Source organism: Enoplosus armatus, chromosome 13 (assembly GCF_043641665.1).
Source record: "Enoplosus armatus isolate fEnoArm2 chromosome 13, fEnoArm2.hap1, whole genome shotgun sequence".
NCBI lineage: Eukaryota > Metazoa > Chordata > Actinopteri > Centrarchiformes > Enoplosidae > Enoplosus > Enoplosus armatus.
This window is the reverse complement of record NC_092192.1, coordinates 8,440,043-8,467,035: the sequence shown is the minus strand read 5'-3', so window position 1 is coordinate 8,467,035 and position 26,993 is coordinate 8,440,043. Positions and strand designations below refer to the sequence as shown.

The 26,993-nt window shown below is 41.3% G+C and overlaps 1 protein-coding gene across 1 annotated transcript; it reads right to left on the bottom strand.

Moving 5' to 3' along the window:
* Positions 1–748: 748 nt before the first annotated feature.
* Positions 749–24,268, bottom strand: gabra1 (gamma-aminobutyric acid type A receptor subunit alpha1). The gene is made up of 10 exons (XM_070917718.1): positions 24,217–24,268; positions 23,205–23,310; positions 18,971–19,083; positions 17,814–17,881; positions 15,796–16,016; positions 14,369–14,451; positions 13,015–13,158; positions 11,995–12,147; positions 1,705–1,907; positions 749–1,069 (listed from the first exon to the last, which is right to left on the bottom strand). The coding sequence occupies exons 2-10, from the start codon at positions 23,282–23,284 to the stop codon at positions 749–751; spliced, it is 1,386 nt and encodes a 461-aa protein (XP_070773819.1). The 5' UTR covers positions 23,285–23,310; positions 24,217–24,268.
* Between the last annotated feature and the right edge of the window lie 2,725 nt (positions 24,269–26,993).

Genomic DNA, 26,993 nt, shown 5'->3' with positions numbered 1-26,993 from the left:
AATATTGACATCTCTAACACTTGATAATATTTACAACGCTGTGAAAGGAAATTAATAATATTTTCAATGAGCACAGAGATGATTGAATTGTTGTATTTTTTTTATCCCTAAATAAATGGTGTGTCCACTGAGACATGTTTTATTGCTATTGCAGAAACCCTAACATATTTTGAAGAATGACGTAATTAATCTCATAAAACATCTACAGAGAATTGAAGATATTTTGACAGAGACTGAGCGTAGCATTTTGCTGCTGATATCAAATAAACTAAGCTATCAGTCGATGTTGATCTGTATTTTGAAAACATAAACATAAATAATAAGATGCCCTGCCCATGCATATACACAAGTGCCTTTTACCGTGTCTGTGATGTTTAAATAAAATAGAAACAATTTAAAAATAAGAAAACAAACATAGAAACAAAAGCCCCTTAACAAGTTTGGGCTATGTGCAGTTGTAGAATAGCATTCTCTTGGCTATATATTTATAGTAGCATTTTCTTAGTAGCATCATCCGAGACCTGAACAACACCCTTTCAAAAGTCTGTATCGTTATCGTTCTTTTTTTCCTCTATTTTGTTTTTTCAAAATCTTCAAACTTTAGGTAAACATAGAAGCAATGCAACAACTGGGGATTCAAACCAGCATGGACACCATGTTTGTCTGAAAATAAACACCTGTTTTAGGAGGATTCAGAAAGAAAATGAAAATAAATTACAGGTATAATTTTAAAGGAATGAAACATGGATTAGTGTGGATTCATCCCCTGCAATTTGGGCTTCTTATTCAAGTAGGTTGCCCAGTAGACCAAGTTAAAGGTTCCAAAGAGCAGAGGGAAGGCTATTCTGGCAATCCTGTCTATCTTGCTCACACTGTTAAAGGTCTTCTTGGCCTCTGGAGGCTTGGGCTTTGGCTCCTCCTTGGGCTCAGTTGGGGGTGGTGGGGCGCTTTTGGCAATAGTGGCCAATCCAGGGTCCCTGGCAATATTGGGGGCGAAGGCTGTAGCAGTGGCAGCTGGGTAGGCTGTAGTGTTGTTCTTCTTGAGGAGGGACTCCTTCTTCTTCTTTTGCTGATTTTGTTTGTTGGGAAAAGCATCGGGAAAAAAGTCAAAAGGATAGAGGTCATATTTCTTCATGATGCCTTTTAAAATATTTTCCACAATTAATGATGTGAATAGTCATTTAGCAGACTGGTGAATAATCAGTTAAAATATGGACATTAAGCTGAGAATTCTTCATTCCTCACATCTACATATTTCCAAATAAAAGCATTAAACTCAGCAATCTGCAATCTGAACCCAGCAAAAAAGAAGAATTAAAATTGGGCTCTATTTATTTATTTTTCAATAACAGCTGGAGATTACAGAGTATGGTGGTGCTAACTGCTGGATAGAGACAAGTGGAGCAGAAAGCACAAGATGAACACTAAACTATTAATGTTCACGTCATGTTACTCAAATTGCATTTTCTCTGAGATGAGCTGGCAACAACAACTAAATGTTCTCTGCCTGGTCTCACTCCCTCAACAGTTAAGTGCTAACTGTCCAGGTGCAAAAATGAATGACTCTTTGAGTCTATACATATAATTTCTAGAATTATATTTTTGAATGTGGTTTTGCTAAAAGCAAGGGCAGACACTATAACTGTCTATTGTCTATTATCCTATGAGGATCCCTCAGGAGTATAAGTAAAGGGTTTCAAATACCTTCTCTGGCACCACACTTTTTCCATCCCAGGCGTAACCCCTCTTGGTGAAGTAGTTGACTGTGGCAAACTCAATGAGGGCCGAGAAGACAAAGGCATAGCAGACAGCGATGAACCAGTCCATAGCTGTGGCATAGGCCACTTTAGGGAGGGAGTTCCTGGCGCTGATACTAAGTGTGGTCATGGTCAGGACAGTGGTCACTCCTGCAGGGAGATACACAGACAAAATGGATATGTGAAATCTGATCAGATCTCAGACGTGAAGTGTTTTGGTAATATAAATGATATCAAATAAGAACAATGAAAGCTATAATATAGCTAATATAGCTGGAGAAAAAAAACACCTTCATTAATTTATTAAATCAGAAATGTCCAGAGCAGAAGTGTTGTGGCATGAATGTGTTGATGTAATCTAACATTGTACAGGAACCAGTTAATTGTATATGAGGACAATCTGAGAAAATGGAGCAATCTTATGGTACCATCATATAGGGATTTTGCCGGGCATGTTTTTTTTTTTACTTAAGCAAGCAGTTCTTTCACATTAATCTATGTGAGCAGCTGATACGGTCATGCAGCTTGTGCTTTTAATAGACTAGTAAAGGTAGAGATTTCCACAGATGCAGCTGGAAGATGCAGTTGGCCTTTAGAGATAATGCTGCTGACTAATAGCAGGCAAAATAGGCTTTCTCTCTAATTTTGACCTGCACACTATTGCACAAGAAGCTACAATAACATGAATGGAAAAAGCATAAATTAATATAGTTGATGCATGTTTATAACCTAAGTCAAATACTGAGGAGCGCATGTCAACCCTGGAAAACCATATTGCTAAGCTACGACATCAGCAACTAAAAGCTGTACGGAGAGCATATCTAACGATGCGGTGCTCATCACAGAACAGGCTACTGCAGATGTTTACACACCAAATAACATCAGCCCAAGCCGCAAACAATCCACCAATGCAGCCTGGGTTAGAATGAAGGGAGCTGAAGAACAGCTGGCTTGTACAGAGATGATTAAATATGCAGAGAGGACCCTCCCACACATGTGGAGAGAGATGTTTCTGTAGAAACACACCATGACATACACACTTCCATGTTTACAAGATCCACAGAAATGTCCATCCACTTAAAATCCTATGCATTTTAAACTTAAAGGAAAACTTCTAAATATGCAATCTGTTATTAGGATTTTTCATGACTACAGAAAAAACAGAAAATCTTCTTTTGATTAGAATATTAAAAAATGAGGCCACACTATAGAGACACCTAACTACCTCTGTGAATAACTATAAATAAATATTGGCAAAGATTGTGTCAGAGAGTTGATCAATCAACTCTATGCAACTAAACAGCTAAGCATCTTTCAGTCAGTAGGATCTATATGTCACCACTGTTCCACTTTGCCATTGTCATTTTCTTCTTAATACTACTGTAGTTGCCTCATGTTGACTTGAATAAAAGAATAGACCTCTAATAAAGCTGCCAAATACTGTTAATTGGTTCTTAATGTGACTAATTTCATAGCTGCCTTTGGGATTTACAGGTCATTGCCTTTAAAATTATTATTTACAAAGTTAGAAATAAATTAGTCATATTAAGTTCACATGTTTTATGATGACATATGTCAAAGACCTGCATTAGCAGTACCAGTGCCACAAGGTGACCCTATAATATTTGATTAATCGACTCCTTTCTTACACAGTCTAAAGAAAGTGTTCCTGTTATTGTGTCCACCACTTCCCAGTTGAAAAGCAGCTGGTACTGAGTTATTACTTGTGTCTTGCAATGTTACTGTTTCCTTTCAGAATTATGGATTCTTCTTCTTCTTCTTCTTCCGCCTTGTTTTTCATGAAGTGTTAAGTGATGAATCACAGATTCCTCATCCTCCCACTCTCTTTTCACATGCTTGTGGCATTGCTGACTTGGTGCTGTGACATGAAGCATAAAGGATGATTATTATGTTCTCATTAGTCAGAGCCAAAATAAATAATTGGTCGTTAGCCATAACTGAACAAGACACCTCTGATGGATTCACTGGATCTGCATAAAAGGTACACGGGTGCGTGGTCATACATTTCGGGTGTTCATTATGGCTCTAAAGGTAATGACACATAAGTAGGTCAAAGTTATTTATTCTGATGTAATTTATTGTTGAAATTTGTTTCTGAGCTTTTAATTGCACGTTATTTTATCAAATGTCCCTGATAGATAATTTGTTAGATTAAAAAGGACATACAGGAATAATCAAGAGTAACACCTGCCTCATCGTCACACATGCTATAATTGCACTTGGCATGAGCACAACTTGAACAAACAAATGATGGCTTCACATTAAAGTGTTAATATTAAATTCCAATTCCATGTCAGGAGCCCACGTGAGTGATGTACACAGAAAAGGGAGAACATGAAGAATAAAGGTAGCTTTATACAGTTAAATACACTGAGATGTGAATTATGAAAGCCATTTTTATGCTACAGTAAGTGTATTAATACAGTTATGTGATATAATAAAATCCACACATGACCATGTTCTGCACTGCACCCACTGCTAAGTAGGGCATTGAATGGTTTGTTGATATATTGTTATGGGAATGCATGGCAGCAGGAGATATGAAAATATTAAGTGATGCTTAGTCACATATTCATACCAGATTTTCCTACCCTTCTATCTCAACTCAGAATTATGTTCATATATACGGCTTATTTGTATTAGCTAAAGAACATTTTGGGGGAATACATGCTGCATTTTTTGGGAACATTCATATTAAACTTAGCTGCAAATGTTCACTGACTACATTTGTCAACGAAAACACACTGTACAAAAAAGGAAATCAGGTGCTGGACCTGATTTCACAGTGCAGCATTTTTTCATAGTCTCAGTGTCTTGATACTTCACTGTGTCACTGCCTATGAGGTAGGTGCCAGAACATTGTCCATTGGAAAACAGCGAGTGCAAAGTGATTTTGCCCGCAGTCATGTGATCTTATGGCCTCAGCAGGTGCTGGAGCACAATAGCACGGCACCTCACATCCATTGCTTCTGTTCTGAGAGTTACGAAGGTGAGATGGAGCGTATGAAGATGTGTGTTCAAAAGCATATCTGTTATGGGTAACAACTAGATAACCGTAATACATGTGTGGGAGGAGAATGAAGGCCTATATGCATATTTAGAGATGGAGATACGTGGGGTACAGTAGTAGGAAGGGATGAAGGCAGGTAAGGGAAGGCGGATGGAAAGATGGGTGGCAACAGAGTGGTGTCAATCTGTCAGGTATTTTGTTTGCCAGTAAATCAGTTAATTTTGTGGAGGCGGAGGAAGGCAGCACCACTGGGTATTACACAAGTCCTCACAAAAGCGCCCCGATGCTTGGAATCATATATACTTTACTGTGTTTGACAAGCTCTGTTGTCATGGAAACAAGTCTTCCAACTCCTCCAATGTCTTAATACCAAGAGAGACAGAGAGAGAGAGAGGGAAAAAAATAAAGAGAAATAGAAAAACGTTTGGTGTTAAAATTTGTAATGAGGCATGAATCAAATGTTGGCTTGCTTTGATTGCTTGCCTACACTGATGTGTTTGAAGGTTGTATGTCTTTGTTTACAATAATCGGCAGGTACGTATGTAAAAGTGTGTGTGTGTGTGTGTGTGTGTGTGTGTGTGTGTGATTGTGCTAACAAGGTGAACAGATACTGTATGTGTTTGCCACCTCCTGTTTAGTGATACTGTAGGTCTACTTAGGAATAATTTAGAACACTAGTAAGTTGATTCATTAGAACATGACTCCAGAGCTGGTTTTAAACGACTCCATTTGACATGTTGTAACTAATAGACTTGAGGCTTTGAAGGCTGTTAATGAACAAAGTCGCTGATCTGGAAAGTTCTAACTGGATTAATCGTGGTGTAACTCAATTCTTGAGAGTCCCTTCCACTCAATTTAGCTCAGTGTGCACAACCACTGACACTTGATTTATATGATATGTATCTTCTAACAAGGTTTTTGCCTCTGTTTGCATACTCACTTTCAAATACACACACACACACATACAGGGTGATGGGAAAAATGTCAAGATACAGAGAAAGATGGTGTGAGAAAGCAAATTTGGTTAAAGTAAATTAGAGATTTAAGGTGATGAATGACAAGGTGAGTCAGACTATTTCAAGGTGGGAAGGCTATCACTGCTGCCTCAGGCAAGGAAAAGTTTGATATGACTAGACACAGGCAAGCAGTCCAAATGTGCATTTTTTGGAAAATGCGGGCCAGATAATGTCCACTTGGTTAATAGGTTTCTGGCACAACAAGGTAAAGTTTATAGAATTTTGATTTAATGTCTATCAGGGTAATCAGTTTGATAGACTTTTTGTGCTCGACTGCCTGTAAGAAGCTGCAGAAAATGAATTGCTCCAGGCATGGCTAAAAATAAATTAATAGGCTCTTTGAGCTCAACTTTGTTTGTCCCTTAAGGTCAAACGATTTTTCAGCATAAGGTGCTAAGTCATTGTTTATTATCATTATTGATCTTTCTGACAATTTATTGTTTGGTCTGTTGGTTTCAACTTTAGCACTTGATTGACAAGCCTTGAATGACAGGCTTCAGCTAATCTGACCAATCTCAAGCCAGTGAGTAAAATGTACTGCTCAGCCACTGAATCACAGCCAAACCACAGATCTCAAATCTCTGTGGGGGAGAGTGAGCCTTCAGGAAAAAGTCTGTGCTCTCTCTCTCTTTCTCTCTCTCTCTCTCTCTACTCTTATGTCCCAGGCAGAAATGCCTCTAACAATGTTTTGACTGAGTAGGCAACCAATCAAACATGACAATCAAAATGTGGGACGAGGTCAAAAGTACATTGCGAAGTGGGATGTCTGCTCATTCAAAGAATACATAGTCCTTTATGTGTGACTTAAACCCTGTATCCAGGCCGGGTGCTAAAGAGGGCCCTTGCAATAAAGCTGCTTTTAATGAACTGTTTTACAAACCTTTCATTGTCAAGATGCAAATACTGTTTTATGCTTAAGCCTTTCAGAAAGCTTTTAAAAGACTGTTAAAACACCTCTAGTGAAACAGGTTTTCTTTGCTGCATAAACCATATCTCATATGTATTGTTTCTGGACTATGTTTTTCCAATCAAGCAAGTTTGACATGCTTTTACTGCACAGAAGTCATGGGGAGGATGTAAGGGTGGAAGGTTGGGCTGTGGTCAGGGAAAGATATTGAAGAGATTTTGAAATATTGAATGTCAAAGTGTCCCATCGAGAGCTTCAAGTCAGCGTTGACTTTTTCAACATTTAACCATGACCATCATCTTTCTGTATCCCAAACAAAGTGTGTTTTACTGCCAAAACATAAAAACATCAATCATTTTTAGTTGTTTATAGATGATATTTACAGTTACACTGTGTGAACATTTTGTGGTGGCATTGAACAGTTCAAGATCCATAGCAATGTTTCCTCTTTATGATTGGCTGGATCTTAAACTAATAAATTAGTGAGGTTACCACTGTTGTATAACTAAAGACTGTTGATGATTGAACACGGTTCCTGTGTAGGGAGTTGTCTAACAACTTTCTATATTCCCTCAACCAGTCCCAGGAGTGAAGCTGTTTTTGTTGGATGTCTATCAACATCTCCACCGAGCTGCGGCTACTCATTTATTCATGCCTTATCAATAACTGAAACCACGGGGGGTGGGGTGGGGTGGGGGGGGTCACATTACCTTCAGCATCAGTACATCACCTCTGATTTACATAAAAGAAGAAATAAATACATGTTGATTGGCAGGTGAGTTAAATGACTGTGCTAGCACCACAGCTGTGGGAACTGTGCCACACACACACACACACACACACACACACACACACACACACATACAGTACATAACAGCACTGCATGCAATGTTGTCAGCAAGTAATCATGAATTTATGAGCTCCTGCTGGCACGCAACCAGCATGTGCACATATAGCGAACAAACATGCATTGACACATACACACGCTCACTTGAGTACATACACAACCAAACTCCGATACCCCCCTCCTTCCTTAATGAGCGGATACATTAAACAGCATCATGGGAGAACCAATAAATACCCAGCCAATCGCTCTTAAAGAGGGGAGAAGGAAGAGAGCTAATCTTCTGAGCACTGCTGTCCCTGACAGCTTAGAGAGAGAGAGAGAGAGAGAGAGAGAGAGAGAGAGAGCACCATATCAGCACCATCAGTGGCTGTTTCCTTTTGGTTTTCATTTGGATTGCAAATAAATAAATAGCCAACAGTTTTCCACTACACCGAACTAGCTATAAACTAATCAGCCTCTTAATCGGCACAATGATAAATAAGATAACTCTACCCACTGCTGTGTTTTTAAATTGCCTATTCATCTACAGGGCAGGCTTTAGGAAGAAGATTTAGTGCAGAGGCCGTGCTTCATAGACACAATGTAATTTGTTCATGTTAATGGGGTTTGTGTGTCAGAATTGGACATCTGTGTTGGAAACATAAACCTGATCACATCTGTAGTGATCAGTAGTTGTTTGTTTACTCCCAGTATCGGTGCACCATTTGATACACTGTGATTCTGTTCTGACATGAAAACAGATAGAAACCAAGCTGTGAATAGGTGCCTGCTGGATGACTGACTAAAGTGCATTTGTGAAGTTTAGTTATTCCTCTTGCAGTAAATATAATATTGAAAACGTCATATTTTCCTTGTTTTTTTGTTTTTTTTTTACTCCTAGAGCCCTTTTCACACATGGAATATGTCACATCTGTTAAAATAAAGCCTTTTTGTCATTCAGAAATAGGTGTCTTTTATGTAAATGTTCCTTACAGGAACATACATAACGGAACGAGCCATAATGCTTGCATAATGTTTCGCACCTGGTGCGCAAGAGGGAGTGGTGGTACAACTGGAGAACAGCGGTGAATTCATGATACAGTATAAAGGAAGAAGAGTGTTTTCTGTTCTCACAGGCTGCATCAATGATAGATTTTGAAACTTATTTTGCCTTTGAAGATTTAATTAATGATGGGCATGAATGATGCTCGTCCCTGCTTGTCACAGTGAGTCTCCCGAATAAAAACTCTCATTAATTTTATAATTTATAAGCACATTCTGCTGCCTATTGTGTCCAACAGTGCACAAGCAGGGACTGACAAGACATTAAGTTAATTCCTGTGTGCCCATATGTTGTATGTGAAGCATTTTGCCAAATATTCATTCATTCATCCATCCGTGCAGTTGGCATTAATAGAAAAATAAATAAAATATAGGGAGGCAGTGCTGGAGTTATTATCATTTTGGTTGTGTGGATTATTTAACTAATTTTATTCTCTATGTGCACAAGAGGTTCTAAATAAGTAAAACATTTATTACAGTACTCTTAATAAGCGGAACAATATACAAATTTAATGTCTCTCTGTGTATTTAACCTTGTCCTACGATAGCCTTTAGTTAATTGGAGGCAGTATGAGACTATATATAATTTTGTCATCCTGAGTGCCCATGCTGTAATCTTACTATGTTGGTCTATTCTGTGCACATCTATTTTTTAGTTTTTTTCCTTAATCAAGGGTCTAAGGATAGAGCGTGTCAAATTTGTAATTTTGGATATATAAATATAATTGACTTGACTTTTAGGTTTCGACACGAGACACTATAAAATTGCCGTCACATGTACATAACGAAGTGCATTTCTGAAAGGGACTTAGAACTACACTACATCAAGTGTTATTTGTGTGTCTGGACTGTCAAGAACTCAGCTGCATAGTTCAAATATCTGACATCTGTCTGCATCATACTGTACATAAGCAATATAAAAGCTTCTGTGTGAAGACAGCTCAGTGTACTCTTTCATCCTAATAGCACTGGACACGTGTACAATGGTTTGATATACCACATAAATCTTTGACTTAGATGATAGCCAAAGGATTAAGATGGCAAAGGAAGATCTTGATTGTCTGCTATGTCTTTTTAATGATTCATTTACAGCGATATTGACATTGTAACCTCTTTGAAGACCAGGCTCATTCATCTGCTGTCTCAGATGATGCATATTAATCACATGAATGACCTACCTAGTATACTGGGATGTGCTGCTCTGTGCCTTCATGAAAGCGTGTACATGTGTTTATTCAACTGTGTGTGTGTGTGTGTGTGTGTGTGCACGCATGTGTGCACATGCTGCATGCATGTAATCTCATGGAGCAGAACCAGTAATGATAGCATGAGGGACACACACATGCCCTAGATAGTTGTTTGAATCTAATCTAGGCCATCCTCATTTCCCCTCGACACGTGACAAGCACCGCAGGTAGCTAGCTGTGGCACACACACACATACACATATGACAGAGACCAAAACATTGCAGGAAGAGTAGAAAAACCTGCTGGAGACTGCAGAGCTGCAAAATCTGGTGCATGTATAATGTTTCTGTGAAAGCTCTTTAAGTAGTGGGCCGAGGGAGACACTGACATCCATGAGAAGAAGAGAGAGAGGGAGAGAGAGAGAGAGAGAGAGAAGAAGAAGAAAGAGTATGGGGTGAGGTAACTCAAGGACATTCTGCCTGCTGCTGTGCTTTGCTGCTACAGAGCATGCTGCAGACTAGCAAGAGCTTTCCTTTTGGGCGGTATTATGTAAGACCTTAGTGTGACAGACAGACAGATACACACCAGATACACACACACACACACACACAGACACACACATACACATACCCAGACACATGCACACAACACACATGGGCCAATCTGTGCACACATACACACACACACACTAACAAACACTTACATCACAGGCACAAACACACACACACACACACTTGTAGACACACATTCGGAGCACGTAAATCTAAATTCACACTGAGCCTTGTGCTTGAAATTCTACTGCAGCCAGCCACAACTGATTAAAGCTCTTGTTCACCTCATTGGTGCAGAGACCGAATGGAAGAGAAGACAAGTGAAATACTCTACAATGAAGTTTGGACTGAATATGCAATTGTTCAATCAGTCCTTTTAACATTTAATATCCTTGCTATAGTTTGACATTTTGGCAGCGCTTATTAGCTTTCTAGCAGAGAACTAGATGAGAAGCTTAGTATCGCTCTGTCGTCACTGTGAGGTTGCCAGGTAACCAGCAGAGACGCCAGGAAGTCACTGCGCCCGGCCGCTGTTCACCAAGACATTGTTACAGCATGTTGTCCTTTTTTCATTTCCGTTTGTGTAGAGATTAAACAAACAAGATACAACACGTAAATTAGAGAGCTTTAGAGGCTTCCAGGCTTTATGCTATGCTAGGCTAATCACCTGCTGGTTCCGGGTCTCATCTAACGTTCATCAAAGAAAGCAAATGCACACATTCCCCAAATGTTCCCCAACTATTCCTTGAAATGATGATATCAGAGAATCTTTCTCCAGTGATCACGCTCTTTGCTTTACTTTGATTGTTAATCAGATAGTCATCATACTCAATCAACATACTGCAGTACCATGAGGCAATCGATGGAGGACCCCATCCTTTTTCTTTGGAAGCAGTCTCCCTCACACTGCGGTCTTGTCTTGTTTTGCAAATTAAGATGTATTATAGAAAATACTGACAGCAAAAAAATTCAATCTTGGTGCAAAGAAGTAAAGCTGCACTCCAGGGTCATTGACAGCTGTATGCGGAAAAGCTATGTGTCTCACACGCTTCTGTTTAGTCAAAAGCCAAGTGTCATAAGTATGTCATTGTCAGATGGTGTTACAGTCATTTATCTGTGTCTGTAATAGGCACATAAAATCTCTTTTTACAAAAAGGGAAGCAAATGATGATGCAATAAGTTATGCATTTTGACTGAAATAGCTTTCAAACAATGTCATGTATTGCATGCGCAGTTTAATACCACCTCATTATTATGTTAACCATGATAATTACGTAATAATGTGTTAAACATAATTTTCAAATTACAGTGCAATATTTTTTAAACCATGTAATACTTACTAAGATTATATTACGAAGTAAAATCACTACATAATGTCATATTGTGACATAATGACATTGAGTAGTATGTAGTAGTAGTAGCTGCAGTATGTATTTGTTCCATTTAGAAGGACTTTTCCCATTCTATTATGTCTTTAAGCAGTCCAGTTGGTTTAGTGCTGTGCTCAACAGCACTTCAGTTTTCGAGTGAGTGCTTGATATAATGTTATTATATCTTCCACATTGATTTTCCAAGAATTCCAGATTTGAAACATTCTGGTGATGGGCTCATTTCTTTACCCACAGATGTTTAGAAGAGAGGAGAGCAGACAACTCACCAAAGACAGTCCTGGCAGGGACGGACTCTCTGTTGAGCCAGAAAGACACTTGGGAGAGGATGACTGTCATGATGCAGGGTAGATATGTCTGGATCACAAAGTAACCAATTTTCCTCTTCAGATGGAAGTGGGTTGTCATCACAACGTACTCTCCTGTGGTCAGCAGACAAAAGACATGAAGAGGTAAGAAAGAATGCAAAGATATATATATTTAGTACATGTATTGTACCTGTCCCTATGGTTCCAGGTGTGTTTTTCTAAATGGTTTGTTGTGTTTTGGCCTTCAGTTTTATTGTAGTTGAGATTTATTGGCACAGTTATGGGTGTCATTTGTCAACTAACTCAATACCCAGTCGTGATCCATTTCATCAGTGCATTCAGACCCAGTCGCTGTGAGAATACTAGAGTCCCAGGAACGGCACGAGGGGTTTAATCTGGTTATCAACAATATGTTGATTTTGAGGTTTTCCAGAGACATAATAAATGGAACAGATAAAATAAAATGGAAAGCATTTATATATCAACACATCGTATTCAATCCAGCTTGGTACAGTCACTTGGGGGCTTGTTGCTAATAAAGCAAAGCATGGCTTAGGGGGATAGGACTGTCTTCAGCATTACCTTCTGCCTGCAGCTAGTGTCACTGCAAACAGGTCACCCATTTAATGCTGTCACTAATTTTTCCCAGTATCAATGGAGAAGAGAGGAGGTGGAAAAAAGACTTAATGGCCAGTAGGGAAATTATGAATCTGGGACGAGGCCTGTCACACCTAAAGTGACAAACTGATGCCACTGAAGATGCAGATGAACTGATGCGTAATTTTCAGTTTCAGACCATTTTTAGAGAGCGATGGAAAGGACTATGCAACTGATGTATTGAGCTGGAATCATTCTCAGCAGCTTTGACTGGGTAATGCAGTGTGAACATTAATGTCTTGAAAGTGCAAAACTTCCCATCCCAAAATATTTACTTGTTTCACCGTAAACTGTACAACTAAGAGCACATTGACTGAATCCTACCTGTGCTGGACTGCACCACACCAGAATCCACACTCTGCCCCATCAGATCGTACTGGTTTAATCTGGACCCATCCTCTGCCACCACCACAGATTGGGCAGCCCCTCTGGTCCACACATACACCACCTCTGCTCGAGTGTAGGCATCTGGCAAGGACGAACGGAGCGAAGAGTTATGAATTATTTTGCTGCTGGTTTGTCTGTCGTCATGTGTAGCCTTGCAGGTTATATTTTTGGAGCACTAGGGATGCCAGGTGAAAAAAAAAAAAAAAAAAGGAGAAATCCGAAACGAGGTCTCCCACTCAAATCCTCCAGTTTTGTTTTACCTCATCTCATCTGGTCTCATCTCGTCTTCTCTCATCTTGTCTATTCTGCTCTCATCTCAATTCTGCCTGTCTTGTCTCATTTGCTATTATCCTTTTCTTTCACCTTGTTAGAGTGCCTGCTAACCCTGATCTCCATGGTTTTATCTAATCTTTTTTATTATCTAAGCTCATCCTGTCCCATATTTTGTTGTCTCTTTTCAAACATTTTACTATGTGATGTGATGCCGTGTCACATCATGTCATCCCTAAACTTATAAGAAAACAAACAAACAACATCCCAACAGGACAACATGACCTTAAAACAGCCAAGTCAGTCTTTTCTTCCCTCCGGCCACCCAACCTGTCAAAGCTGCAGTGTGGCTCGACCACTGCAGAGGAAAGGATGGCTCGACTGCAGACTGCAGCATACAGAAGAGAGCTCATCACTGAAATATTTAGGGAGTGAGTTCAATTTAAAGGGGGTTGAGGCTTGGTCCTCTCACTCACGCTGTGCAGCTGTCTGAAGAATGGCACAGAGACAGTGTGATGTTCACTTCTCTATCTGTTTCACTTTTGGTGTATTTTTGCTTGCTTGCTCTCTTTCTCTCAGCCTCATATGTTTTTCACCCCTGTAGTTTTTCTCTCATTCGTTATTCTTGTCTCCAACCTCCATCACTCTATCTCTTATGTTCTTCTCAAGGATGATGCAGGGGTAGGGGTAGCTGTCAGCGGTGAGCAGCTGGTGTGATGCTCTGGAAAAATTACAGAGAGTGCTGCCTTGGATAAACACAGGTCTGTGCACTATATGCCTCCCAGGGTCTTGCAGGGTCTTGCAGGGCCTGGCAGGGTTGAATGGGGGGACCGGAGGGGCCTTGGAGGACAGTTCCTCTGGGAGAACAGCTGTTACCACACTGTCATCCCTTATCAGGGACTGGTGCCGGGGTCGCAATTCCAGTTGGAAGGTGACAGCATGTCAGAGAGGCATGTGTGAGGCTGTGCGGTGTGTTCATGTGCGTTTATGTGCATGTAAGGTTGTGTGTGAGGCCACTTACAGCTGCCAAACTTCAGCGGACAAGCATGGGCATCCATAGGGAAGTCCTCTAGGTGCATGGGACATTCTGCTCTTACTGTAAGCCTAGAGAGATTCATACAGACATGGATAGTGAATTAAAAATAAGGAAAAACAGAGAATGTGGAAAAGCCAGGAAGGAAAGCATGGTGCTGGTGGAGGTGAGGAAGAGGACTAGGAGATTTAAGGCACAAGAATGACATTTCAGTACAGTGATCCACCAGGTGCTATTTTTTTCCTAGTCTCTCAGCACCAAACACTGTCAAACTGTAGCTACTTTTCCCCAAACCAACAGAAACACTCCAGTTCCCTGAGCTGTGAAAAACAGCATTTCAGGCCACCCATGACACACTAATCTCCCATCCATCCCTCATCTCACTCATCTGTGACAGCAATATGCGCTCCGCCTCTACCCCCTACCCCTGCTGGTAAACATGCTAAAACTGATGTTTTACGACCCTTGCCTTAGACATCTCACATTAGCATCACGCTGTGGTGTGCATCAAGGTTTGTACTGTCTTTAAGGGTTTTATTTACCCGCCTTCTGCTGAAGGCTACTAAGGTGCCACGAATGCTTCTAAACTCAGTTCAGCTGGTCGTACACCTTATCTTCCTGCTCGCAACTGTCAGGTAGCATCCCCAGAGTGATAAATCATGACAGGATAAAACTATTTTATTTTTGCTGGTGAACACTACAATGCAAAAATGACAAATGGTGATGAAAATGTATGTGCTACACAGAATGTATAAATGGCTAACCATGATCTCTAAAGAACAATAAATGTATATATAGAAATGAAAATTGAAATTTAGTGGTATAGTGGTATATTCACAGGTGAACAGGGTAGAAGCAATGCACCTCAGAAAAGTTATACAGAAATGTGTCATTTAATAGCTTAAAAGATTTAGAATTTATTTATTTTGACAATAAATTCCCAAAAATGTATATTTATAAATACATCCCACATACACCATTAGTGTTTATTCAGAAGCACTATTTACTTCAGTTTGAGTAATGTTAAGATTTATGAACAAATGGTCTTGGGGCTGAGTGCTACAGAGAGCGTAGGAAAGTCAGAAAGTATTGAGAGAGCTAACTAACACGTTGCCAGTTTTGGTTGTTTGATGGGATTTGCAAAAATATGAATAAGGCCACCCCTGAAATCACTGAAACTGTCCCCAGCCATGTTTTCATGATATATGAACAGGTTGTTCATGAAATGACATCGATCATCCTCGTTTCAATTTAGATAATATAGGGTCAGTGTGCTCTTAACCCTCCTTCCTCTTCAGCAAAGGAAATGTGCGAAGACAAGGTCTCTGTTTTTTCTTCAAGCTCAAAAACATTTCACTCTCTGGCTCGCTCTAAAAGCCGTCATTGCATCGGTGTAGTAGAACATGTCAGCCTACCTCATGGTATACAGCAGCGTGCCTTCCTCTGTAATTCGCAGCAGCTTGTTTGGCATGGTCATGTTGTGGGCCACCGACTTCTTGCCATTGTGGAAGAAGGTATCAGGTGTCCAGATCTTGCTAGCCATCAGGTTGTTGAGACGCAGCACGGCCATTGGGCCTTTGAACTTTAACCTTTCATCCTTCCAGCTCTGTCTGAAGAAGACATCAATGGTGTACTCCTATTGGTGGACGGTGAGAGGTACAGAGAAATCGAAGTCAACAAAGAAGGAGACACAAAAGAAAAAAACCCAACCCTGTAGCTCTTTTCTTTCTACCTCTACCTACTAGCTGGCTTGGGGAAGAGGCTGAGTGATCCAACCTTATTTTTTCCTTTTTTACGCTTTTTTTGTCTTCTCACTTGTCACTTAGACTTTCTTATGGTAGCCTTGGCCTAGTTTCCCTGCTGGTAACTGTCTCTTCATGTTAAAGGTTTTGGCAAACATGGGGAGGATCTAGTGGACCAAGGTGCATGGTTTTCTGGCTGGTGTCTTTTCTAAAAGAATGCCTCCATTGTTAGAGTAGAGTAATTGTTCTCCATTTCACATAGCAACATGTGTGGTTGCCTTTCCATTGTCTTTCATTTCATTATTTACGTAACTATGGTCTTGTCAGTTCAATGCACTTTATGAAAACAGGGGGTCATTTGGTCATTTGGTATTGCATTGTTGCATGTAAGTGCCCAAAATTATCTTTGTTAGCATTTATCTTTGGGGAAATGTCTTTTCTCAGTAATCTAAACTACACTGATCGCAAAATTAGGAGGACATTTCATTTTGAAGACAGCTAATGACTGTAGCTGAGAGCAGATTTTAATGGTTCCACATGACCGCCCGGCAGAGTAAAGGGAACCTCTAAAAATTACAGTGCAGCCTGTTTTTTGTCCCCCCCCCCCTCCCTTTCCACTCGGCCCGCGTAAGATAATTAGTATGAGCTGAAACAGAGCTTCAAGGTAATAGAGGAGGATAGGGAAAGGCTGGAGATGGAGAAAATGTTCTTCAGCTCTTCCTTCTGGCCTTAACACGGCAGCAAAACAGTCCTGGCCCGCATGTCAGCCAGTGCAATTAAAAGAGATTATGTCAAATAGAGTACACACACTTCACATGTATATAACGAGAGACTATTTTTTTTCAAGTGGTAAAGGAGAGGCAGTGAGACATTTGGATGAGATTAATTGGTTTCCGGTGCACAGAGCAGAGATCAGATGCTCACGTTTCAACAGCCGTTGGCTTTTTTTAAGGTAGCGTATTGAAGAAGACTAAAGAAATCAAAAAAGTGATGTTTCACATTCTGATGTTGCATTTTGTATTGCCTCCTACTGTCAGATCATCTCATCATACCCTGTCTGTTTATCAACAGCTTCACCTTCCAAATCACAGCAACACGTAACATGAAGTATAAGTTTGATGCAATTTCATTACATTTCAGGAGTGAGAGATCAGCACCTTAATTTGATATTTCTGGACAGCTATGATGTATTTGTTACAATACCAGTCAATCACTGTCTGATGATTTCATTGATTTATTTATTTGATAATGACTAGTTGTTACTAGTTGTTACACTTCAGTTATTGAGCCTCAATATCCACAAATTTCTTAGCTCCAGATTTTTCAGTGAAGACGGATCAGCATGGGGATAGTTCTGAAATATAAATACTCCCTCTACAAGCTAAACAAACAGAATGGTCAGAGTTCACAGCATATTTCGACATGCACATAAAAGTCACAAGCAGTCATATTCACGGGTGGGGGTGGCATTTGTGTAGAGTGGGATTGCGAGCCATGCACCAGAAAATACATTTCACACATGTGACAGTTTTATTAAGACATCAGGAGTTAATGGAATGAACCGTCAAATTAATAATTACTTTACAGCTTAGAGACCCTCACGTCCAGCGAGGTTAGAAGGGAGGGCTGAGGATGGAGGGACAGGGACACGGGGAAACTGGTGACATTTACAGAGGCGAAAAGAGTCTTACCATGTCATGGTCCGAAACTGGCCCAATACTAGTCACGAAAATGTCAGTCTTGACTTCAGTTACACGCTCTGTTGAAGCAGGAAATTGCCAGAGTGAGTGACTATCAGTGGCATTCATTAGCCCCTAACTACCTGTTAATACAAGACCACCTGGCTATAGCTTCTGATCCATTCAATCTATTCAACATTATTTTTAACACTTGGACACTTTCTCTCTCTCTCTCTCTCTCTCACACACACACTGGAAAGAAAACAACACCATAAAAATGCCCATTTTGGATGTCGATAACCATTTCTGCTGGTATTGGTTTCAGTGTCAGCTCCATTACCCGGACAGTGGTTCAATCTCTTAATAAATTTGCGCATTGCTGTGTTACTGAAAATATGCCACTCTGGTCTCATAATACTGATAGCCAAAATGGGTCCAGTGGGGATTCATTTGGAGGGGGTGGCAGAGACGATGTGTGTGTGTGTGTGTGTGTGTGTGAGAGAGTGTGTGTGTTCACTCCTTGTGATTCTGAAACTGAAATGCGACAGCATGATTTATGAATGATACCCATCATAATCCATAATTTCTACCCCCTCGGCTGCTGAACTTCTAGCAGGCCTGGTTTTATTCGCCTGTCTGTTTGATGCCTGCTGCATCACACTGTGCGATCCTCAGTGTCCTTCACACACCAATTCTCACATTTTTTTTCTCCCTCTTTCCTCTTTTACTCTCTGTTTCATTCTCTTCCTCTAGTTCTCTCATTTTCCATTTCTGGATTTGTCTCTCAGTCTCTCTGCCATTTTGTTTCTCTCTCTAACAATGGACAGTTGACAATAGAGTAAAGAGGAGCCCACACAATAAAATGACATTCATTGTGTTATATTAGAAGTGCTGGCATTGTGACAATTCACTGTTTCACAAAAGCAGCAGGTGAAGTGAAGGTCCGATTCTTTTTTTTAACTATCACTCACAAAATCTGACACTGAAAGCAAACCCATCTCCATAGGCTTTAGTCATATGGATATTACTATGTGTAGCCATGTGGAAAGTAAGCTATTTGTAGGAGTCTTTTGGATGACATTTGCGTATTTGCAAAAAAAACAAAAAACACAATGATTTAACAGTCACCATGAGGGACAAAATACATTCAATGACTTGGGTTTACTGACCTCCCAGTCCTGGCCTGAGGCGATTGTCATAGCCATCCAGAAGGCTGTCTAAGATCTTGGTGAACACTGTAGTGTTATCTTTCTGTTCATCTGTCATGCCGTTCTGCCCAGAGCTGGCAAAGCAAAGAAAAAGATTTAAAGTCGTCACAGCTAGAGTCTAAAACCACATTCAAAACTGCCAAAAAGAGTAAGTACAAACTCTGAATATGAATCATATATCAAAGGCAAAAAGAGAGGATCTCTGCTCTGTAGTTAGCAAGACAGCTCTGTGGAAATAAATGGGCAGCACAGAATGCATCGTGAATCACATTGTGAAAAAATGGACAAGAAAACTGGCACTGTCGTCGCCAATTTACAATTAACAATGTATGACCACGAGGTTTTAGATCATATTGGTATGAGATGAATGTGCAAGTAATTATTGTTCATTGCCCTTGAGAAAATCTGTATATTAATAAAAGGCATGGCTGCAAGTGTTTAAGTTCTTTTCATCAGCAGGATGTAAAAGTGGGCATGCAGAGCACATGTGTGCACACGCACAAACACCCACACTTAGGCACAATCTCACAGAGCGAGAGAGAATAGAGAAATCATAATACATTATTTATACCTTAATATGGTCTTTTAGACCAAAAAGGCCTTGCTGAATGTGCTCTTTGAACAACATGAAACAAAATGCCAAAAACAGTCACAATCAGTAATTGTGAGAGCAAAGTTTGCAGCATCTCCATGCATAAATATTTCAACACACTCATAATCAGGAATACAGCCCCTGATTACATTGCATATCATAAACGCAGGATGCGACAGGAATGTTGAGAGAGTATGTGTGCGCATGTGTGTGTTAGCATACCTGAATCAATGTATGCATGTACTGTAGGCTCGGGGTGTGTGCACATATGCAAGCTTGTGTGCATATGCATGCGTATGTTTGCATGTGTATTAGTGCTGATAATAATTAGTTGAAAGTCTCTAGCAATGTATTGTATGCCGCTAAGCAATCATCCTCTACCTCTTTTTATGCCAATAGCGTTTGGTTTGATTGCATTCTAAATAAACAGCAAGTGTTTGGAAACAAGCTCTGCTAGCTAAACGGCTCCAAGGAGAGGGAGAGGTCATCAAGATTAGTTAGCAGGGACCTGCGACGCGAGGGAAGGAAAAGTAGAAGGGATGGCGGGAGGGAGAGTGGCATCTGGAGAAACATGCGAGGAAAGCTCCAAAGAAAAGACAAAGAAGAGAAAAAAATGGAGATAACAGAGATGGAGTACGGTTAGATAAAAGGCGGAAGAGCGAGGTTGGGGAAAGGTGAGGATACTGTTAAGTGAAACTGGGGAGTGGGGTTTTAGAGACACACAGCTCACAGTGGGATTGAGGCAGATCCTACAGCTTTGAATTTGAGCAGCTAAACATTTTCTCTCTAAAGAAGGATGCGCCATCCGCGTCACACATGGATTTGTGTAAAAGGGTTAATGCGCATCTTTCTGCCACCTATTTCCCTTAATTCACAAGCATCCCTCTATCTGCCACATAAAAAGAACTCTCTGAAAACCAAAGCCAGCATTAAAACTGCAGAAACTGTGATGAGCGATTTTGTTTTGCGTCAGTCTTGGAGGTAACAGCTTTGAAATACTCAAATTAAAAAAAATTAATCTGTTTTTTTCAGGTCTGGGAAGATAATTATGTATAAAAAAAGCATTAATTGCATCCATGGGACGTCAGCTAAGGCTAAAATAAAACGTATCCTCCTCTTCCCTCTCTTATTAATATTCCTGCTTTCTACATTTATTTGGGCATTTCCAATTTGCCAAATCAGAGCAAGACACTGAAACAGTTTTTGGTCTGCCCCTAGGGTAACAGTCCTCTTGTTACAGTCTCCACCAACAGAGAAAACAAGCCAGGATGTCCCTTAGCTCCCTTAATTCACCAATAATTAAAATACACGTAATAAGGGGGGAATACAAGGAAAAAATCCATCCTCACAAGTCATTAATAATCAGTGGAAATACACACAGAAAAGGGCACACGTTTTGACCTTTCATTTCTTGTATGACAGCCTGTTTTATTTCACCTTGATTCAAGATACCGATAAGTCAAATTCGTCATCTCAACTCAATAGAAAACCAGACATTTTATGTATTAGGAATGGATGGACTAATATGGCACATATCTTCTTTTTTTGGCATTTTTACAGTGTATATGGGAAACAAGGTTGGTGGGGGGGTTAGGGTTGTATGTCAAGGAAAAGAAAAGAAAATGGAGAGAGAAAGGTGCTGTGGAAGAATACACATGTTTATCAGCCAGGGGCCACTTCCTCATAAAACATTGTACACCATCCCCATCTACAGGTCATCTGAACAGCAACAGTGCCGTTCACACTCTGCTAATGTCTCTCTCTCTCTCCCTTTCACCATTTTACTGTAGGTCTCTCTCTCTCTTTCTCTTTCTCTCTCGTCACTCGGATATCTAATTATAAGGCAATTTCTTTCGTTGGCAACATACTGTAGCAGAGTGCTAGGTCTTCCTGATTACCGTGTCTCGTTGAAATCCCCCAAGGTGTGTATGTGTCTGTGTGTGCGTGTGTGTGTGTGTGTGTGATTCTGTATTTGACTTCAAAAAGGAGACTGGATTATACAGTAAATCTTTGGGTGATAATTGCTTTGCAGTTTGCAGTGACAGTTCCTCCGTAAAGAAATCAGTACTTTTACATTTTCTCTAATGTGCTCAACATACAGCACATCAAACCCAGTAAATCAGACCCTCCCTTTGCTAGTCAGTACAAACCTAAGCTACAGCCATGATTAATCAGTTAGATCAAATCAATGTGCAATAGTGACGTATTGCAGCGCATCGTATATTTAAAATAGGACACGTTCCATCTGTGTTCTGCATGTGCTCGGGGCGTGTGAGCTGAAACATGCACTGTATGCTGCATGGATGTGGGGTTTTTTTTGGGGGGGGGGGGGGGGGGGTAGCTGTTGTCACTGTGAGAGAAGCAAGCTGGACCATCTCAAGACATCACCATTCACGTCAACTGCCTGTGACAGTTCTATTGAATTATTCAACCGTGCAGAAAAGCCTGATCCCTTCAGTCTCTCCAGGATTCCTCCAGAAGAACCGTAATGGGATAAGAGCTCAAATTACCTCATGCAGTTGCAACAGATGATGGATTATACAACTACCTTGTGGTTTAATTTGTAACAGTGAGTGTTTAATTGGTCAGCGTGTTTATTTACTGTAGTGTTCAATGTCAAAGTTGTCCACATTAATCCAAGCAGTGGAGTCAGATTATGATGTTTTGAGGTATGCTGCACATGAATGGCTGCCCAGCGTTTGAATCAAGTGGGAATTAATGCAGTCGCAGTCACATGACAGTGGGTCTTATTGCTGTCATCTCTTATCCAATCATTCTCTCTCTTTCTCTGTGTGTGTGTGTGTGTGTGTGTGTTTGTCTGCTTCTGGTTCGGCGACATCCGACACCTCGGTGTTGACATTGAGAAGTGTGTCTGTACATCGACCCTACTATCCCCGCAGTCACTGTCAAAAACACATGTGCACAAATCTGTGCCAAATAACACGGTGCAGCACACATCATCTCCACAGCCCAGGTCTTAAAACTGACAATGTAGATGTTGGCCCACAAGGCTAGTGAACCAAAAAAAGTGGTAATATGGATAGTGGCTATTTGAGCTCCTCATCTCCTCTCTCTGTGTTGCACTTCTTCTTACCTGTATGCAATTATAAGCATGGAGGTGTCCCGTGGGGATGCCCCAGTTACAACCACAGTGAATATGCTCTGAAAGGGTGTAACCCAATAAACCAAGCAATAGGCAGGAAGACAGAATATCAGCCCAGCAGGTGTACCACTGGCTGGCTGACTGCCTGACTGATTTACTGACATATTTACTGGCCAGTTGACTATTTGGCAAGCACTGAGACCAGCATTAAAAGGTAATTGTCCTTTTTAACAAAACTATGCAGTGTGGTCTTCACAGTTTATCCCCCAAATGTCACTATGCACAATTACAGTGTTCCAATAGTATCTTCATCATATAGGCAATATTTAGATCTACAATAACGACTCCGCGTTTGTCTCAAACTCTGCGTAAGGCTTCAAAACCATCATATGTGCCTGATATGTGCAGATTATTTGTGGCTTTCATATATTTTGAATTATCCAATGATCCAATGGAATACACAGGTACATATGCATTTGGAAGTTAAAGTTTGTTCTTACCTTTTACCACCCAGCACGCTGTTGGCGACAAGCAAGCAAGCCCACAGACACAGAAAGGCCGTCCTGCTCCGTCCACACATAGTTGCAATATGAGGACCTTTCACTGCTGGAGGTCAAGAGAGAGAGAGAGAGAGAGAGAGAGAATGAGCATCAGCATCATTACCAAGTCATATGAGCCAGCGGTCCACCATTAACCCCAACATTTCATCACATAAAGTGTCTACAAACATGTAGATGTGCTAAAACAACAACAGCCAACGTGGAGGTGGAGGCTGTGAGGGAGAACTTGTTCCTATAGAGATGTTTTATGTGAGGTTTTTGCTCGTGGTGCTTAACATCTCTCACAGATTCACTGACAAGCACATGAATCAAACCAAATGGCCCTGCCACATGCGTTGGACCATCACATGCCACTTGACACCTCTAAGAGATTTACATCATCGTTTTGAGTTATCTGTCACACTGACAGAGACATAGTCTACACCCTAACTATGTGGGAGACCGAATCCAAATACCTGCTCAGCGTTTTAATGACCAGAATGCCAGCCAGTGTAAATACGACTTTCATAGCTGGCACTCCATACACACGCATACGGTATGGCTGCATCTGTAGCGCATGATGATTTAGAAGAAATAACAAGGCAACACATCATCGACCACATAACACCCTGTGTGAGCTTGTAGCACCTGTACACAGCCTCCTCTAATACCCTGCAATGTGAAACGCGGCGGTACCGCAATATCAAACCAAATCCCACTAAAATAAGAGCATTTGCTTCCTCCTCAATCATTAAGCTATGATGTCAGCCGGGTCATAAACTATGTAAGCAATTAGCCTGCGCTATAGTGCATGCAAAACACAATGCTCAGATTCACGGTCCATTTTTGAAGGCATAATCGATGTGTCCACGAGAGGACCAATTACTTACTTGTAGAAAAGCGCTAAAGCCAGTATTTCACCCACGACCACGAAATTCTGCCACTGAAACACAGCCCTCATAGAAGACAATACCCCTGCTACTTGCTTGTGATGTTCCAAGGTGCACTATGAGCGGATGGGAGACGGGTGAGGGGGGGTGGGGGTGGGGGGGTTGGAGGGGGGGGGGGGGGGCACACACACAATGTTAAAAATGAAATAAAAATAAAATAAATCCTGTGGTTGACAAGGATTTGACAAAGCGGGGATGATGCAGATTAACGAATGGAGGAGAAAATCCCGCACAAGCACACTTTCCAAGTTATTCAGATGGAAATGTCAACCTCTCGCCTGCGATATAAGGATACATTCGAACTGGATAGACATTTTGCATGCAACTGGCATCCCTACGAGGCTGGTCTAAATACATGCATGGCGATCCAATTCGTGCGTGGCGGAGTAATTAAGCAAATGTGCGCTGATGCTGTTTTATTCGGAGCGCTGTCCGCGGTGCTGAAGCCAGGCTGCCTCCCGTTCAGAACATCAAACGGCTCTTGTTTGCCATGCAATACCCCTTAAACGGTCCCAATTTCGACGGCGAACTCCCCCTTCTCCCCAATAAAACTCGCCTTCGATTCTAGCGGCGTCCAGCAACACAAACCGTCCCTTTCTAAATCCCAGCGTTACTCCCCTCTCCCCTTCTTCTGCCCGATAAAAAGGCGAGAAAAATGGAGAAAATCACTTACAGCAGATGAGTCGGGGGGTATATTCGGTGTCCGCTGGCTATATCCTCAAACTTTTGAGAATATCGTTTCTAGCCGGACTGAATGAGAAAAATCCTCTGTGATCTCAGATCTGACGAATTTTAGCTTGAGGCTGGAGAAGCGGCTGCTGACGATATGCGCAGGTCTCTCTCACTGTTCATTGGTGGTGCTGTAGTGAGTTGAACTCTCTCAGTCTGTCAGCACCAAAAAAAAAAAAAAGAAAAAGAAATGTTCTGCTAAACTAACAAATCTGGCCTGTGTACCGGGGTCTCTATCCAAAATAAACGTTTTAGTTCATCAGTCGTGCCTGTAAATAAAGTGCATGGCAAACAGACTGTGTCCAAGCGCAGACCATTTAATTTTAGAATAGGCTGGACCAACCTAATATAAAGACTAGCCCGCCCATTTTATATGCAGCACAATTTAACTTCCACTGCTGTCGTCCTAATCTCTTTTCAGTGGCTGCTAAATAAAAATCCTCTTACATTTTCAACTGGGATCCCTTGTTTTTCCCCCATCGCGCTTTCTCTGTCTCGCTCCCTGACTCCTACGTGATGATTTCCAAGGAGATAAAATTGACATCTAGCAAAAGACCGTCTCGCGACCAAGACAGCTAGGGCATCTTATGGACAAGAGTCATATAAAACGGACAGTAAGTACTTACGATGAAGCAAAAAAAAAACCAAACCATTTAACACGAATGGATTGCACGGCTCGGATATACGCGCGCACACAAGCAGGGAAAAGACACCTCCAAAATGTTAAGAAAATCGTGTTCCCTCACCAGCTTGCACTGATGAGACGAGCCTCTCTCTGCAATAAAATCCTCCTCGAATCACTCACCGTCTCCTAAAAGCCTGCGTTTCGCATCGAGACAACAGCACTGTGTCTCTGTTTACAGCCAAATATTCTGCTGCTACAGCCGCGCCACTCTAGACTGAGCTCAGAACGGCGAGGAGCGCTGAGCTGCGTGCATCTGCAAGGGAGGAAAAAAAAAAATTGGGCTGATGATACCCAGCGTATATTTTTGTAGTCATCTGCGTATTTCAAGTTAAACTACAAATCAGAGGACATTTTCATCACCAAGGACTACAGCGGGAGGCATAAGAGGAAAAACAAGGACATTCTTATGGGCAGTTTATATCATATCAGTGTAATTCATCATTGCATAAGCCTCCTATAAATCCCAGCTGTTGATTTTGGAATGCTTTTGACAGAGGAGCAACTCATTTTTCGCCTTCAGTTCTGACTGGGGGTTTATTTTCATCAGAGCAGGCAGAGTGAGCTGGCAGTGTAGTCACGTCAGTCTGGTCTGCAGTGCAACGTTTCCTCTGTGAGCGCGTGTGAGTGTGTGTGTGTGTGTGTGTGTGTGTTGCCTCCTCACGCGTGGTTAAAGTAGTGCATGTGCGTGATTAGTTATGAGGGATGTCATGGGCTTATATGCCTGTGTATTCTCTGTATTCAGCCTACCTAAAATCAAATTGTTCGACATATTAGGATTTACATGTTACGTGAACATTTCAAATAAGTACATTGAAATAATCCAAATATTTGATGGACTTCTCCCTCTTCTTGCGCTCTGCTCACATTCCGTCCTCCTAACCTGATGCTGCAGGTGCACGCGCATATTTTAATAATAATAACAAGACCCCCCCCTCCCTACACACACACACACACACACACACACACACACAGCCCCACCGAGCTCCTTCCATAGAATGAATGCTATTGTAATGCAAGTGGAGTATCATTTCAAGCTGCTTTCCTTCTCTCAGAGCCAGACGCCGCTGCTGCATGTGACTCGATTTGCCTGTGTGCGCGCGCGTGCACGTGCGGGCATGCATAACCAACACGTGCCCGCGTGCGTGTTGTGTTGGCGCGCACGCCCGAGACGGATAGTGGAGAGGAGAAAAGTACGACTCTCGTCTCTCCCCCCCCCCCCCCCCCCCCCCTCCTTCCTCCTCACGTTTTCATAACCTTCCGTTGTGCCAAAGAGGATCAGTTCTTCGCGCGCAACAATAGACAGCTTCTCCTAAACACTGCAAGTGATCAATTAAGCCGAATTTCCAGTGATGCCTCTCAAAGAAATAAGGGCAAGCAAAGGCGACT

Coding starts and splice junctions, on each gene's coding strand:
- gabra1 (XM_070917718.1), bottom strand. CDS start 23,284: ATGTGTGGACGGAGCAGGACGGCCTTTCTGTGTCTGTGGGCTTGCTTG. Junction 14,452..15,795: donor ACGCTGCTGTATACCATGAG/GTAGGCTGACAT, acceptor GAATCTCTCTAG/GCTTACAGTAAGAGCAGAAT. Junction 13,159..14,368: donor TCCGCTGAAGTTTGGCAGCT/GTAAGTGGCCTC, acceptor CGTCCTTGCCAG/ATGCCTACACTCGAGCAGAG.